Genomic DNA, 18,576 nt, shown 5'->3' with positions numbered 1-18,576 from the left:
GCGCAATTTTACACCAGTAATGAAAACCTTCTTTCATTTATGGGTAGACTTTACATAGAGAAATTCAGCCGTATAAGAAAAGCAAAATGAGAATGTTAAATTTGATGTATGCCTTTTTGTGCTACTTTGTTACATTTGTTGTTTATGTAGTGATATTAAGATGATAACACAATATTGACTGTTGTACCCCTATTTTTGACATTTTTACTCTTTGAGTATGTTTGTTTTGTTCATGCATCGTTGACAATGTAATAGAATTTGATGCGACTGTCATACAAGTGAGAGGTTTAGCTTGCTATAAAACCAGGTTCAATCCACCATTTTCTACATTAGAAAATGCCTGTACCAAGTCAGGAATATGACAGTTGTTATCCATTCGTTTGAGGTGTTTGGACTTTTGATTTTGCCTTTTGATTTTTGATTTTCCTTTTTGAATTTTCCTTGGAGTTCAGTATTTTTGTGTTTTTACTTTATATTAACATTTTAGACCGAATACAAGGTAAAAATTATCAAATTAAACTGTTAAAGATATTGCATATGGAAATACAATATGGTGGATGTAATTAATAAAACAATACCACGCAATGTATAACAATACCACGCAATGTATAAGATGTGAGGTTAACGTCAAACAATAACGCCTCAATAACACAAATTACTAAGGAAAACTAGAGGTCAACATGTTGTTTAGTATTAAACAGCTATACAATAGATGAATGTCATTATTTGCGAGCATATGAAATAGTTTATATCAATTTTAATGATTTATTATATAGTTATATATTTAATTGTGGCTATCCATGTGTTCTAGATTCTTGAACTCCAATAGTCTAACGAAGATTGAGGATGCATATTTTTCAAACTTAGGAAATCTGACGGAATTGTGAGTAACATTTTTTTTATTTTTGTTACACGTTCGATCAACAAGCGAATGATTAATATGCGTAATATTCTCGGCGTAGGCTGCAACTTATTCAACAATAATTGAAATTTTTATTACGGATCGGGCGAAATTACTAACTTTCTATCAATGAAAGCTGGAAAGCAGTCATTCAAGCATTGTCTTCTCTCATTTTTATGAAAAGTATTATTGCCCCTCTACTTTCGTACATTTTGAAAATGACTCTGTCTCGTTGTCCGTTCATATATTGAAACTTGAGTGTAGTTTGCATGTAAACACTTTCGAATATCATGCATTAAAGTACAAATGTAGCCTCATCTTTTGAAGCCATAAAAAAAATCGGATAAGGCGGTATTTTTTGGCCGTCTACATGACTTTGTTTACAAACACAGTTTTTTTGCACTAATTACTACAATGATTCCATCACCTTTTCTATCTAGTAGAATAATTTTGACGCATTCAGCATTGTTATTTTTTTAAACATAATTTTGGTCCACATTTATTGAAAACTTTATCTACTAATCATTGCAGCACAGGTCTTAAAATTTAAACTGAAATATCTTTTCCAAATCAGCTGATCTTGATGACGAACATATCTATTCAACAAATTTACCCTTGAGATATGCTAACATTTGCACATATAATTTCCAATCAAATCTAGTTTCTCGGTTTTTGTTCTGTCTACTGCCTTGAATACTAGTGAAATAAAGAAAATATGTCTAATAGTTAGTATGTTAACATTCATGAACGACCCATATATGGATTATTCAAATGCATTGACATGGTTTAATATGGATCAAGACATTTGAAACACAAATTATTTATATGGTAGTTTTTTATCATTATATTTCATATTCAAATAATATATATTGTTTAGCTCAGATGCTGGCATACTAATCAACGTTCTAAAAATACCAATAGTGACTATGTTTAATATACATACTAACTTCCCCTTCATGTGTGTACAATACTTATTTACACGTTTGTAAATGATGCCTATACGACAATACATTAGGAAGGATATTAGATCCAGCATACAGTAGATTGAAAAAGAAAGATTACAACAAAACCTGAAGGTTGGACTAAAAATATTTAAGCGAAAACAATAAAATGACCACTAAACAAAACAAATTCAAAATCAAAATCATTCATAACCAATTTTCAAAAGCTGATATTTATATAATCATTCAATAGATACATTTCTGTCCGTATGCATATACGAAATATACATAAGCACTTAGTCTTGCTGTTTTGTTTAATGCGCATTATAAAGAAAAATAGAGAACAATTTCGACATGTGTGTGTGGGGGGGGGGGGTGCACTGAAGTGTCCGGAAAATATCAACCTGCCCATTTATCAATAATATATTTATTTTACATAATCACATAGTTTGGATTTGTAGAGTAAACCCATAGTATGACAGAACATACTTCTTACTGTAAGTAAATCAATCAGTGAATCTATACAAGATCGTATGTGTAACTGTTCAAATATTCACATGACTCGGCATGAGATATATGTTTTAACAATTTCGTTTATCTCTAATAAAGTTTAATTTCTTGTTATGAATGTATATGTTTATTATATTTTGATAGGCTATTGAACCATAATGGTATATTTGTTATATCGGACAACGCTTTTCGTTATTCAGAAAATTTGCAGAAATTGTAAGTATTTAAAGAACTAATTCCTCTCTTTGGAATATTGAAAATACGCACAAGAACAGGGATTAACACTACGAACTTGCAGTTTTACACACAACAAAACGTGTTTTTTTTTATTTGTCATCCCGTAGCAATTTCTAACTCACGTTAAAGACCCCAGACATGTTTCAAAATTTGTAGCCACACTTCCGTCATCTTTTCACCGAATACGATTTATCGATGAATGTTTTTCTACAATAAACAACACGACTGTTAACTCTTTTCGAGCACCTGTGTTTAGCAGACGTTTGTGATGGAGTTTGTGTTGCTTAATATTTTTTTGGTGTAGTGTTGTGTGGACATTTTTTTCGTTGGGTTTTTGTATTGACATGGCAGATTCTATTTTTTGTTGGCCTTGTGTTTTCTTAAAAAGTACCAGAATCTTATGACAAATGAGACGATCTTAGTTTTGAAATCATCACTTTCCCCCGCCTCAGTAGCAATACACCAACTTCACTTGCATATAGGATATACATTTCCCAACTCATTCGGTATTCAAGAGCTTTCAGCTACTACCCAGACTTTGTAAAACGTACGTCAACAGTGTCTGAGCAAATTGTTGATAACTAGGGTCATGTCTAATAAGGTCTTTTTCTTTTTTTTTGAAAAAAAAGTTCATGGGAAGATACCAAGACTTAAAAAAAAAGTAATCCGTTTCAACTTCACAAATAATACATGATGGACTTGATGTGTAGAATCTAGATGTTGACGTTGTGCCATATTTTTATAGTTTGTTTTTATAGTGATTGAGATTATCACACAATGTTGACTGCTGTACCCCAATGTTTTACATTTTTGACATTATGTCTGTTTGTTTTGTTCAGAGATTATTGTCAATATAATGGAATTTTATGCGACTGTCGTACAAGTGAGAGGTTTAGTTTGCTTTAAAACCAGGTTAAATTCATCATTTTCTTAATTAGCAAATGCCTGTGCCAAGTCAGGAATATGACAGCTGTTTTCCATTTGTTTGATGTGTTTGAGCTTTTGATTTTGCCAATTGTTAAGGGCCTTTCTGTTTTTAATAATCATTGATGAAAGATTTAAGCCAAAAAAAATATCAGTCGAGCGATTCAGACTCTTGCGAGCGTCTTGTTCAATTTTTAGCTTTAATCTAGAAGACTGAAAAAGATAAAGTGCAACATTTATATTTAAAAAAAGTCGACCACTTATAATGATACTATCCTCAAATGATTTTAGTTTTTGTCTTTGATCTAGGACTAACATTGTTTAAAGGTATTTGTATGACATTGTATACATTCATAATCAGGTTTTTTTCCTATTAGCTTTTATCTCTTTTTTAACCATTGTACATCATACATGTGTTTTGATTCTGACTATTTGTTATATTATAAATGCTTGTTTTTTCTCTGTTCCATGGATTTTAGTTTATTAAATAAAAAAGATATAAGAAACTTATGTAACACAATCTGCAAGATATGATCTACAAGTAAAATTAAAATAGTCCAATCAATTTTTATAGGGGAATTGTCATAAACTAACTTGATCACATTTAAAACATGATTTAATAGTTATAGCAATAAAATAGTCTTACATTTGGATCTGGATTTTTGTCACGGTAGCATCTCAGGACAGTTTTTTGAATCTGCACTTAATTTGAAATCTGGTAGTTAGAGGCATATTGTTGACAGATACGCCTGTGATTGAAGAAAACCAATCTACATTGAAAAAGTGGTATGATTTCCAATGAGACAACTCTCCAAAAGAGATCAAAATGACACAGAAATTAACAACTATAGGTCACCGTACGGCCTTCAACAATGAGCAAAGCTCATACGTAATATGGTAATTCATGTTACTACCAATGCAAAATATAGGAACTCCTGTAGAACCATATTTTAGTAAAAAAAAATATTTTAAGCAGTATCATTATCAAAATTGGTATACTGAGATTTTTTTAAATTTATCACGAACGATAGGTAAAACTGCATAACAATGTGAAAAACATTATGCAAAGTGGGCATTTCTAAGGAACTTGTTTTTTAAATTCGTAATAAGAAATCAAGGCTATGAATATTTTATCTTCGTGTGATGTATTTCTTATATTTTTCAGGACGTTGAATAATAATAAATTACTTTATTTGCAAGGAAAACTTTTTGTTCACAATGAACATTTGTTATATCTGTAAGTATATATATCGTATCATTCATATGAATTACACACAGGACAGATACGAACCGAAAACCAAAGTCAGCTGTTTATACAGCATGGAAGTGACAATACCAATATACAATGGTCATTGAGGAAACAATGTTAAATTCAATTCCAAAATGTGAAAAAAAAACATGTGTTCCAAACTCAATATAAATTTTAAGACCCTAAGGGTTTTTAAATGCATTAGGCAAGTTGTCATATTTACCAATAAAAGGAGTTTTGGTGTTTATGTCAATGATAGACCAAAACAGCGATAAATATAAGCACAAGGCGATATTTTGGGAATTTATAGTCTTCAACAATTGACCGATGTCCATAAAATGTGTCAAATTCTTATTCATCAAAAGTCTTTAAAAAAAATGTGTATAAATGAAACTGAAAAAGGGGACGATTTTGCGTTCTTGTTTAATTAGCAAAAAAGTTTAAGGTAAACATTATTGAGTAAGATGCAACCGTAGATTTAAAAATTTATGAATTAGACATTCAAGTATAGAATGTATCCATCAAATTATAAGTTTTTTTCATTCAATTGAATTATTTCTATAGTTTCTCTTTTGTTATATATATTTATGATAAGAGGATCACAATATAAATGGACGACTGTTTCATCTTATATTTTTGATGAACTCATGAAAATTAATAATCAGAACTTCATTATATACATGGAAAAAGAAGCTTTGAAAAATGTCGTTAATTAAAAAGATAATTTTCCCGCCAATCCGATCATTAAAAAGTAAAATCACAAAAGCTATCACCAATGATTGTTACAGTATGTTCTTATGTTGTCCCGTTGCGCCGCAGCTAAATGTTAGTTAGGGGAAGGTTGAGATCTCACAAACATTTGTTACCCGCACACATTTTTATGGCTTTTAGCAAGTCAGGAGCCTGTAATTTAGTGGTTGTCATTGATAGCTGTCTGAGTCAATTCAGTTACTCGTATTTTGTTTTTGTCTTAAATAAGGTCATTGGTTTTCTCGTTTGAATTATTTCATACTTGTCTGGTCGAGACCTTTTATAGCTTGCTATACGGTATGGGTTAATATCATTGTTGACAGCCGTATAATGACGTATAGTTGTTTACATTTACGTCATTTGGACTTTTCTGTCTTATTAACAATTATACCATACCTTCCTTATTTTTATGTTGTATATGTTTTACACAAATATTCCTTAGCGGTCAATCGAATCATGATGGCGTCTGTAAAGCTTTCGAAAGTTTGCTTTCAAATATATCATGATTTATCAGAATATATTCTTTATTTTTCGATGTTGTGTCATGTGTACTATTGTTTGTTTGTCTTTTTTAATTTTTAGCCATGGTGTTGTCAGTTTATTTTGGATTGATAAGTTTGACTGTCCCTCTGGTGTCTTTCGTCCCTCTTTTTCAACAATCAGACCATACATACAATATAGTCGACTTTAAAAGGCTCTAACATAAAAAAAAAAAAAAAAAAAAAAAAAAAAAAAAACATTCGATCCAGTAAACTAACGGCCTAATTCTTTAAAAAAAACTGTCTTTATCTGCTTTTGATCAGTTCGGATGGGATTGTTTTCAAAAACAGAAAATTTAAGATATAGAGAAAGTTTAGTGTACACTCCCTGGGCAATGAGTTATAGTATACATGTATGGTCTGTATTTAAGCCTATATTGATTACATTTTTTCATTTAAATAGATAAAAATCATGGAAATGTCTTTTTCTAATCTTTCAATGACTAAAGTGATTAAAAAATAAGACTAGTAAACTGAGCGTCATGTAGGAAAGCTGAACACCAGAAATAAGCTTTCGTTACTTCATGATATATGCTTTTCTTATCTGGTCTGTATTAAGGTTCATAATGATTTCATTTTATTTCCATGCAATCTAATGAAAACAATAACATTCCTAAGGTGTTATAGTGAGTTTTAAAAATTCTATGGAAAGTTTGAAATTATGGATTCTTATTTTGACGCTAATTATTTGATCGAGTTAACAACGAGATCAACAGTTAATTTGTCAAAGATTTTTTTCTTGCGTTTTGTTCACACTCATGTTCGTTAAATGTTGGTGTTTTTAAAATTAGTCTTAAGATGCAATCTTTTTACGTATGCATGTTTAGTTGATATCTATATGTGACAATTACCTATCTAAATCAACTTAAGGTGGTATGGGTGTCTTCCTCCATCTTGGATTGTAAAAAACAGAGAATCAAAGGTCCAGATTTTCCATCAAATTAGCAAAATTTGATGCAGGAATGCAGATGTTTAATGTACATTTTCATTTAAAAGTACCAATTTATAAGAATATAACTTCTAAAGATTGATATTTTTGCAAATGTTAATTATTTTTGATTGTTTTTATTTTTTTTTTAAATTGGCATTTTCAGGGGAGGTAACTCTAAAAAAGTGCATTTTCTGAAGGATTCTGTATGGAATTTTCCTATTTTGCATTTTAGCCGGAAAAAACGTACGGTGACCCTATCTTTTCTTTTGATATTCTCAAAGCAGTGTCTGAAAGCTATCTTTTCCTGAAGTATTTAACAATTCTATCATTTTGTTTAGTTTCTAATCACAAAATGGTGTTTTTTCCTGTATAATCCATACAAAATGTGTCATTTTGTCCCGTCCTGTAGCTTGAGAAAATGCGCGGTGACCTATCATTTTTATAATATTTTTCAACATGTATCAATAGATACAACGTTTTGGCAAAGTATGAACAAATTCTATCATTTTTATTTTAGACTCCCATACCACCTTAAATTTTGTTTTTCAAATATTTTGATATGCTGTTCAGCAAAGTATCCATAGATGGTATTTAAAATTTATTTGTTGTTGTTTTTTGACTGATTGGTTTGTTCAAGTAATGTTTTTTTAATTTTATATTTATATGTATAAATATACATAAAATGTCCTTAATTGTAATGATCGAAATTTATATGAGCCAGCAGTTTTTGAGGAAGCATTCGAAAAAAATCTATAACTATAATATTTTTTATTTTATCTATACATTTTTATAACTTTGCTGTTCCATTAATGTGTCTATAATACATTTTTTTATAAGTGATTTTAGCTATAATGAAATATCTACGATTGAAGCTGAAGTTTTCGGAAGATTGATAAATCTCCAAACTTTGTGAGTATACTTTATACAAGTCATTTTTTGACAATTGCATGGTTGTATATAATAATTCAATGGGATATTGTTGTTTGATTTGTTACCAATACTGTATGTGTGAGTAAACTTATATTATAACTGTTGTCTGCTCATCTGGGCGGATTTCCCAGCTTGATTTTCTCTAAGAAAGATCTCATGCAAGTATTCAATGTATTATTACGAACGATTTCCTAATTATAATAATCTAATTTTGTGTTCTTTTCAATGAAGAAGAGGATCCTTTTTTAATTTTGTAATATTTATATTTCTTGTCCCTCTTTAATTCTACTTGAATTGTTCATATTACTACTTAATGCATTTGAATCTACATATATATTCCATGTCTATTTGAATTGTTTGATGGAAGTTCAAACCCAGCGTCTATAATATTCAGGACTAATATATGTGGGGTTTTTTTGTTCATAAAAGCGTTTATAAAGTGTGTACACACCTTCTTTTGCATAAGTACTATTCATATACCAAAAATCTGTAGTACTGGAAATCAACTTTTAACTTTCACTGTTATTTTGTTACTTTAAAATTATTGTCATATTTAGGTACCTGCATTTAACAGCACTTGATTTGTACTCGAAATTTAACTGTTTTGGTTACACTTTATATATGTTAAGCATTTTAAAAGTTCGTCTTTTTCAAATCCCTTAATGTAATGATTTTCAAATATAGAATATCCCAATCACTGTTGATAATACTAGTATATCTGTATCAAAATTTCAAAACGGTCGCCATCATGAGCTGATTGGCCATTATGACAAAAGTGTGTCAGAAATCATATCTGATATTCTTCCTCAGTCATTATAATCTTGCATAATTACCGAAATGAACAAAGAAATAACACTACGGGTACCGTATACGATGCAGGAAATGCTCACCCTTCCGGAGCACCCGATTTCACTCCTGGTTTTTAGTTGAGTTCGTGTTGTTTCTTATTTTTTTTGTATAACTGTTGATGTAAATGTCCCTTGGTTTTGTGAGTCTTTGTTTACTCCTTGGTTTTTATTGTTATTGTCTTTTAAGTACACATCAAGAACTGTAAAATACAGGTACCTAAAAATTACAATAATTTTAAAGTTAAGAAATAGTATTAAATATTAAAAGTAAATGTCCAGTACAACATATTTTAGTATAGAGATATTACCTATTAAAAAGTAGCAGCGTATGCAACCTTTAAAATTGTACAAGTAAACTTCATATGCAAGTTATTAATCGATATTCATGGTGTGTTTAATAGAACTTTTTTTATGTTTTAGGCTGCTGAATAATAACAAAATATCATCATTAGACGAAAAGTTGTTTTCAAATTTGACGAACCTGAAGACACTGTATGTACAAATACCATATGCTGTCCCTTACGGGAAAAACAAATGTTTATAGTTATTTCAGAACGTAAAGATAATCGAAAATAATCTATTCCTCTCCATTCCCATTTATTAAACCGATCTCGAAACAAGAGTGAATTCATATTTGCATTTCCAACATCTGGTATTTACCTGTTATAGTTTGACTGTAGATTTAGGTCAGAAAATTACTGCGGTAGGTTGTCCTTTTAATGTTCATGATTTCAAATGGACATAAATGGCTGTATTCACCCCCCCCCCCCTTCCGCTCCCCAAAAAGAACCCTACTCTGAGTACGGACTCACATGCGCAGTTTGAAAAGTATTAAGGCCTAGCATCCACTAAATATATCAAAGTTAAATGCATTTAATGATAGAGAAAGATAAAATAGCTTTTGGATTTTGATGGGAATATTTGTTATGCTGAACCTTCAGCTAAATATTTAATTAAAAAATGTAGTGTGTATGTTGCCATTATGGAAATACAACATAAACCAACGACTGGTTCGTCCTTTATATGTATTAAGAAGTTTTCAATTAGGAATGAAAAGATTTTAGCATTATACTTTCACTTCGCGTACATCTATAAAGAGTTGTCCTATCACTAAATAATTCATTTTGGTAACGTTGTTAAACTTCAAACTGGTATGAAAAAAATCAACATAATTTGTTTTTATCATTCCTATCTCTTCTGTACCAAGATTTGTAACAAGAAGGCAGAGAGTTGCGCGTTTGACAATACGATATTTGTTACAGTTCGTTTTAGATATACCGGACAATATTTCAGCTTGCTTAAAGCAAATTGAAAACGTATGATTTGAAACTCTCATGTTACTACATGAACTCAATAGATTCTAATGATCGTTTCAATATTACCAACGAGAGTAATAAATATGTAGTTAAATATCAGCATTACATTGTACCTATTTTTCTGTGACAAATCACCCTTGTATGTCAACAGACAAATAAACAGTAAAGATTCACTTCATTCCTGTTTCTGCATATTTAAATAGGATTTTAGCCGGGATACTCGTATTACTTTTAGTTGTTAATTATATAATGCAAACAGCCATATACATTATTACACTGAATATCAAATGTTGAATATTGATGGCAAAATCAACAGTTTATTTGTTAAAACTATTCCACGTGACATCAAACAAACTTCATATTCCCCTCTTAGTATTATATTTCCCTATGAACGTCGGGATTGCTTTGTGTGACGTTACCCGCGGTTAATGTTTAAAAACGTTTTGATTGTTTTTTTAAAGATAACATAGTAATTTCATTTTTGAAGTTCTTGAAAATCTGAAAACAAACAGCACAGAATAAATGATTTGCTTTTAATCGGTATTGATTATCATTGTGTATGTTGTGCTTTGTTAAAAAAAAACATAGGCAGTAGAATAAAACATTAAGTTCCCTTACCCTCGTGAAGTATGATTTGTCTTGGGTGAAAACATCTTCATATCTCCCTCAGGCCCGGGAAATGAATGTATATTGTCATACAATTTAATTTTTTCAGGATAATAAATAACAACTTGATATCAACCATTGAAGATAATACGTTCATTAACCTAAAAAGTCTTGACGTTTTGTAAGTACAGTATTTCCTTTTGTCTTGCATTGTATTCAAATTTGTATGTATTATAGAATTTGTCATAAAAGTACATATCTAATTAGTTATCAAAGGTACCAGGATTATAATTTAGTACGCCAGACGCGCGTTTCGTCTACATAAGACTCATCAGTGACGCCCATATCAAGATATTGTTAAGCCAAACAAGTACAAAGTTGAAGAGCATTGAGGATCCAAAATTCCAAAAAGTTGTGCCAAATACGGCTAAGGTAATCTATGCCTGGGGTAAGAAAATTCTTAGTTTTCGAAAAATGCAAAGTTTTGTAGACAGGAAATCTAAAAAAAAAAAAATGACCACATTATTGATATTCATTTCAACACCGAAGTGTTGACTACTGGGCTGGTGATACCCTCGGGGACGAAACGTCCACCAGCAGTGGCACCGACCCAGTGGTGTAAATAATTATCAAAGGTACCAGGATTATAATTTAGTACGCCAGACGCGCGTTTCGACTACATAAGACTCATCAGTGACGCTCATATCAAAATATTTATAAAGCCAAACAAGTACAAAGTTGAAGAGCATTGGGGATCCAAAATTCCAAAAAGTTGTGCCAAATACGGCTAATGTAATCTATGCCTAGGGTAAGAACATTTTTAGTTTTCGAAAAATTCAAAGTTTTGTAGACATGAAATTTATAAAAATGACCACATTATTGATATTCATGTCAACACCGAAGTGTTGACTACTGGGCTGGTGATACCCTCGGGGACGAAACGTCCACCAGCAGTGGCACCGACCCAGTGGTGTAAATACTGGATTCAAAATTCCAAAACGTTGTTCCAAATACGGCTAAGGTAATCTATGCCTGGGTGATTCAACTGAAACCACAATCTACATTTACCCAATACCTTTATCTCATTTGATATTCCTTAAATTTACAAATACACAGCTACTGAATGTCCGAATACGGTTCGAGTATATAACGATATTATTGTGATCAACATTTAAACACTGAAAGTTTTTTTTTTTAACTTTGAACTGACAGAAACGAATTAGAACTGATTACACTGTTATCAAAATGGCGAAACGATAGACAACAAATTGAAGACCGAACCTACAGATAGGTTGTGTTTTTTTAAAACGCAATAAAATAGTTTTTGAAGTCAATATTATAAAAGTTCATCAAAGAGACCCAACTACTATTATAATTCGGTTTTCGTCTTCAGAATACCCTAAGGTGACCACAGTTTGAAGTTCCAAACTATCGTAACCAATATGGTGTAGGCTGTGACCTGAAGTAGAAAAAAATAATTGTTTCCAATAATTAAACATGTTTTTAATTTTAAATAATATAGAAACAATACCACTACAATTATATTCTTTGGCAAAACAAAACTGCTTATTACTTGGCTAATAATATTATCTGGACCGAAACGTTAGGAAGTAATTGCTCAAATAAGATCATTATCTTTATGTTGCGTTATGTGTATTAATTTTATTTCTTTTAAATGTAATGCTGCCTGAAACAAAGTCTCTTTTCCTGTTTATTGTTTAATGACCTTTTGATTAAATGGCATTCTAAACCTTTTATCTCGGGCATTATTGATAATTGATTCAGAAAAGTGCTTCTTGTCGGGGTACATTGTAATGGTACGTTTATAACGCGTATACATAGTTTTGAATTGAATGTGTTTAGAAAAAAAGGTGTATTGAAACCAGTACAAAACTACAAAGAACATTCAAAACGTGAATTCCTTTTCTCAAATTGCAAATTCAAAAGCACAAAAACTTCAAACGAAAGAAAAACAACTGTAACATACCTGACTTAGTACAGCATTCATTTACGTCGAACAATTGTGGATAAAACCTTGTATTATAGCTAGCTTAACTTCAGCTTGTATGTCAGTATATAATTCTTTATATTGACAACAATATGTAAGCCAAACAAACAGACATTATAGGCATGTATGTCAAAATTTGGGTACAGCAGTCAACATTGTGCTAAAATCTTAATCGCTATTATAACAAACAACTGTCAGCAAAGAAAACAAAATTGCATACAGACACTCTATAGACAAAACACATAAACAAAAATGAAAGACAATCATATAACAAATGAGTGTGAGCCAAGGCTCCGCGTTGAAAACCGTAATTTGACCGATAATAGTTTATGTTTACAAATTGAAACTTGAATGGAGAGTTGTCTCATTTGCACTTATACCACATCTACTTATATTTTTATCCCAAAAACACCATAGCGCGAGGTATAAATACTAGTACTTCAAAATATGGACTAAAAAGTAAAGATGAATAGATAAACCAAGAAAAATGAAACATAACACAGTAACACGTAATTCAGATGATAGATACATCAGTATCTAAAATCTAAACTAGTATTTCAAGACCATCATGTATTATTTGTGAAGTTGAGACGGAATATGCATCAAGAAGGTCTTGATATTTTTGGTATTTGTTTCTAAAAAAAGGACTTACCGTTCTTTGACATAGCCAAACAACACTCTGCTCAGACACCAGTGACGTTTTATAAAGTCTTAATAACAACTGCCAGCTCTTTAATACCGAATGAGTTGGGAAATATATTTTCAATATGCGGGAGAAGCTGTTATGTTGCTGCTAAGTGGGAAAATTAATAATTTCAAATTTAAATCGTCTCAATTTATGAAGGATTCTGGCACTTAGATGACTGCGTATGTCTAACGACAAAAGCCGTGTTTGTTCTTGACGATATATTAGTGGAACAGACTTAGAAAAGTTTGATTGTTAATAGAAAAAACATCATCAATACATCCTAATCCGAATTTAAATGATAAATAGAAAACGTTTCAAAGACATTAATAATCGGGAAATTGTTGCGTGAATATTGAAACATCTTATTCACTTGAAGAGGTGTTGACAAAATATATTTCATCACCATGCTATATGTGTTCAAAATTTAACCTATCAGATATGGTTATACAGTTATGAATCATACTCTTTCGATATTAAACCGATTGTTCTGCTCTCCAATTTTTGTCTTTTATCCTGCAATTGGGTGTTCTACAATACAGATACCGCCATACAAATATTGCTATTCTGTATCTGTATACTATACAGATATCGCTTTAAAGCTCCGCCCACTGCCGGACTGAGTATTGTATGAACCTGTGTGACCTCAGTATGTGTACTGCAGTTGCATTCCAATGACGTATTAATTGCAAATTAACGCAAATTAACGATTACTTTTATACGTTCTGTTTGTTTTCAAACATTTCTTTGGAGGAATAAGAATCACAACAATTATCTGATAACATACACACATGAGCAGCAGTCTTGTTTTACGATGACAACTATCGATTTCAAAACTTGAATGTGTATGATTGTGCAACAAAAACAATCATGTCAATATCAGCATGCATGTTTAGTGAATGTCGAGTCTGAAGCGTAGGCCAACTCGTACACTTCTGTTTCAAAGTGGACACTGTTTTGTTATTTGTTTTTACCGTTGAAATTATTTGTTATGTTAAAATAGATAATTATTCACCTTGAGGTTGCACTTTGTAAATACAGCTGTTTTCAAAACACGCCTCTTTTGGAGAGATCTTGAATATTCATAGAAAATTAATTTTGTTTACATACTGGTTCCCAGTTATGCTCTGTGTTCCATCTTTCGGAGACGTAACTTGGAAATGTTACCAGTAAATAAACATGTGCATGTTGTTTACATTGAAATATGTGGTAGCCTTTCATTCGAGGTAGGGGTAGTTAAGAAAATTAGTGTTTGTTTAAACTATGAGCAGTTCAGGGCATTAAAACTTTGAAAATATGCCGCACAGCCCTATATTTTGTTCTTTGAAAAGAATTGTGGTGCATATGAACTTTCAATTCTAGGATAAGATTTTTATCAAAACTTCATAGTAAAAGTGGTACAGTTTTAGCCGTAAAAGGAGTTCCTATGGGAAATTGCATTGTCAATATTTACAGAAATGCAACCTTAAGCGATGTATTATTGTTGACCATTCGAGATTCTTTTTTTGCGAACCAGTTTTCAGCTGAATGTGTGATTACTGTATCGTATCACTACACGGGCCTCAAGGGATTTCAAATCGAAAATAAATGCAAAACATGTGTTTTTGTGTCTTTCAAAACACCAATAATATACAGAAATAATTGCAAGATAAAGACAATAACTGTTTAGTGCCTTTAAATATCAGCTGTATTTGTACTCGGCTCGAAACGGGTGTATGCGAGCTTTCAGCGAGCTATTACACCTGTTTCGAGCCGAGTACAAATACAGCTGATATTAAAAGACACTAAACAGTTATTGACTATTTAAATTAACAGCAGTAGATGAAATCATAATATTCTTTTTTTTTTAATTATATAAGGATCGATGTGGGAATAATGAAGGAAATATGGCGCTACCTTCTTTGATTGTAAGGTTGAAATAGTAGTTTCAAAAAGATTTTAATCATTTATGTTGTTTAACTAGGTACACATTTAGCATTTTGACAGTTCATAGAACTGCTTTTTTTTATCTCTGAAAAATGACAAGAAATTATCTACGTTATCAGTTTTACCCTGTAAACGCGACCTGTCTCGCTTCTTTTGAAGCTCATATTATTCCTTCTGTTGTTCTTCAATACCTTGATTTGCCTCTTCCAATTTGATTATTGAGATTTAAACATTGATAATCTACTGTTGCTTTAAATCATTACTACCAATGATCATCCAATTTCTTTGTTTCTAGAGTTATGTATTTTATACAACTTTCATCACTTACGTCTGGAACTTTTATTGGATTGCAAAGGATAAAGACTATGTAAGTACAATTTTAGTTTACCAATACTTCCATTTTAAAGGTTGATTAATAAATAAAAGAGAGGCGGAATAAAAAACTAAAACTACCAAAAAGCAAATAACTGTAAAAAAAAACCATAGAAAACTAATAACTGAGCAACACGTACCCAACCCAAAACCGGGGTTGATCTTAGGTGATTCGACAGTGGAAGCATATCATGTTCAACGTTACAACCCTACCTCTTCGAAGGAATGATTTCAACTTGGAACTTTATGGTTTAATAGCTTTTTGTGAGCAGCAACATTCTATCAAGGAAATAATGATAGTTAAGGCAAGGTCTGGAATATTGTTTCATCTGAGAGATATATACTCTATATGCAGGTGCTGCTGGAAGGCTGTTTCTTTAAATTAGAAAAGTCATAATTAGGAAGCTGAAATAATCTGTCGTGTCTGTCCGAAAGTTCAATATTAATATCCTGCAAAAAATGATTGGTACAGACTGATCTTTGAAATAGGGAGGTATTTTCTATTTTTAACTAATTAACGATAAGGATATTGCACAAGTTGACGGCATCGAGACATGTTTTGGCAAAGGAAAGTTTAAGAAAGGATCTTTTCCCTTTAAAATCTTTTCCAATGCAAACTGGTTTTGAAATGGTATATGAATAAAGTTTCGTGCTAACGTGATGAATATCTAAAGGCTTTTGTATAAATGGCAGCAAATCATTAATAGAAGAGTTGGCGTTGTATAATGATGATGACAATGACTTCGTCTACGTCGAGGAGTAACAGATAGGTTTCGAAACATGTATAGCAATAGAAAAATGTGTTACTAGAATTCCAACAGATTAAAAAAAAAATAAAAAAGGATAGCAGGAATATGAAAACCCAAGAAAAATACCATATACCAAACATTGCCGGTTTCGTTTTGGTTTCTCCTTTATTTATCATATTTTATATTTTGGTACCAACGTTTTAGTCAATGGCTTTATACACACCAAAGGCATTGTTATACAAATCTTGAAATATGGTTTAAAGCAAAATACCCAAGATGTTACCAGTACAAGATCTATAATTAAACAACAGAGAGTTATCACAATAAATTCATATACATTTCATCACAATGTGATAAAAGGTGCATCTATTATTGTTACAAAATAAGTAAAACATTAATTCAATAAAAAAAAAATAACATATAATATGGTAACGTGAGGCTAAGATATATGAAATCGCTGAGTTAAATACATGATTTTTTTTTTATCCTTGATAGATCACGAAATGTAGAAAATATTGACTTGGTATTTTACTTTTTTATAACAGAACTTTTTCAATATTCTGCGACTATCAGCTATTTCCACGAAAACTGCAAACAATCAAAAACATAGTGATATACACAAAACGAAGCATGCCAAATTACAATGTAAATATTATTGATAACATGCTATTTCGATATTTATTTTAAATAACAACATTTGTTCATCTTAAACAAAATTGTATAAAATGTATTTGATTGTCTCTTCAGAAGCAGTCACTTCAATCGTAATATAAAACATCTGAGTGCCTTCACCTTTCATAATCTTACAGAGGTCACCCTGATGTAAGTATGCTCGTATGCAGTGTAAACACATATTTAAAAGGGACAATTACAACTGAAAATTTCTGATGACTTTTATTATGAAACAAAACAAAGAGCATATCTTTTCAACTTTTTAATACAAAAAATGTAGAAAGTAATGAAATTTGTTTGAAAATATTACATTAAGCCGTAGAGCAAATTCCTCATTTGTCCGTTAAAACTCCGACTTTATAAACGGAGAATCCAGTGAAGGTAATTTCTTTAAAAAAAAATATGAAGATGTTGCCGCGAAGGAGGATCCTGCAAGACATCGTGATTTTATGACGTTTTAAGGTTGCATTTCTGTAAATATTGACAATGCAATTTCCCATAGGAACTCCTTTAACGGCTCAAACTGTACCACTTTTACTATGAAGTTTTGAAAAAAAATCTTATCGTGTTGTTTATTCTTTAGTTTTCTATGTTGTGTCATGTTTACTATTGTTTTTCTGTTTGTCTTTTTCATTTTTAGTCATGGTGTTGTCAGTTTGTTTTAGATTTATGAGTTTGACTGTCCCTTTGGTATCTTTCGTCCCTCTTTTATCCTAGACTTGAAAGTTAATTTGCACCACAATTTTTTTCAAAGGTCAAAATATAGGGCTCTGCGGCATATTTTCAACGTTTATATGCCCTGAACTTCTCAGAATTTAAACTCACACTAATTTTCTTAATTACCCCTACCTCGACGGAATGGTTACCACAGATCTCAATGTAAACAATATGCACATGTAAATGTACTGGTAACATTCCCAAGTTATGTCTCTGTGAGATGAAACACATAGAGCATAACTGGGAACCAGTATGTTAACAAAATTAATTTTCTATGAATATTCAAGATCTCCCCAAAAGAGGCGTTTTTTGAGAAACAGCTGTATATACAAAGTGCAACCTTAAGAAACTAAACGTAGCATGAACAGGATCCATTATATCATACGTGTTTATATTCTATAACAAACATAAAAATGAAAGTTTCTAGCGTTGAAAAAAAATCAATTTTCTGCTCCTGACTAAAACACCTCAGAATTATGACAAACTTTTCGCACAGGTAAAAATAGTCAACTTGTCATTGAAATGAATAACATCTGGTATTTTGAGTGATTTATTTACCCTTTTTACACTTTTCTTGTCTAATAATGTTTTGCAGTACACAAAATTACAAAATGTCTAATATCCTCAAAATCACCCCTATATTCTGAATTCAGCACCTTATTCATATTCGAATATGTATATAAACCTCTAATCATTTCATTAAGGTGCTACCTAACACTACAGGAAGATAACTCTGTTAAATCAGCTTAACGTTTTAATTACGTT

At 31.2% G+C, this 18,576-nt stretch overlaps 1 protein-coding gene across 1 annotated transcript in view; it reads left to right on the top strand.

The window, feature by feature from the left end:
* The window catches only part of LOC139520786 (leucine-rich repeat-containing protein 15-like), a 67,665-nt gene that overhangs the window by 16,779 nt on the left and 32,310 nt on the right, over positions 1 to 18,576 (top strand). The window contains exons 4-11 of the mRNA XM_071313729.1: positions 812 to 883; positions 2,497 to 2,568; positions 4,679 to 4,750; positions 7,820 to 7,891; positions 9,181 to 9,252; positions 10,792 to 10,863; positions 15,597 to 15,668; positions 17,170 to 17,244. Of these exons, the coding sequence (XP_071169830.1) occupies positions 812 to 883; positions 2,497 to 2,568; positions 4,679 to 4,750; positions 7,820 to 7,891; positions 9,181 to 9,252; positions 10,792 to 10,863; positions 15,597 to 15,668; positions 17,170 to 17,244 (579 nt within the window). The remainder of the gene's footprint in view (positions 1 to 811; positions 884 to 2,496; positions 2,569 to 4,678; positions 4,751 to 7,819; positions 7,892 to 9,180; positions 9,253 to 10,791; positions 10,864 to 15,596; positions 15,669 to 17,169; positions 17,245 to 18,576) is intronic.

The sequence above is a fragment of the Mytilus edulis genome, chromosome 4, assembly GCF_963676685.1.
Source record: "Mytilus edulis chromosome 4, xbMytEdul2.2, whole genome shotgun sequence".
Taxonomy (NCBI): Eukaryota; Metazoa; Mollusca; class Bivalvia; order Mytilida; family Mytilidae; genus Mytilus; species Mytilus edulis.
Note: the sequence above shows the minus strand (reverse complement) of the source record. Positions and strands in the feature narration are given on the sequence as shown.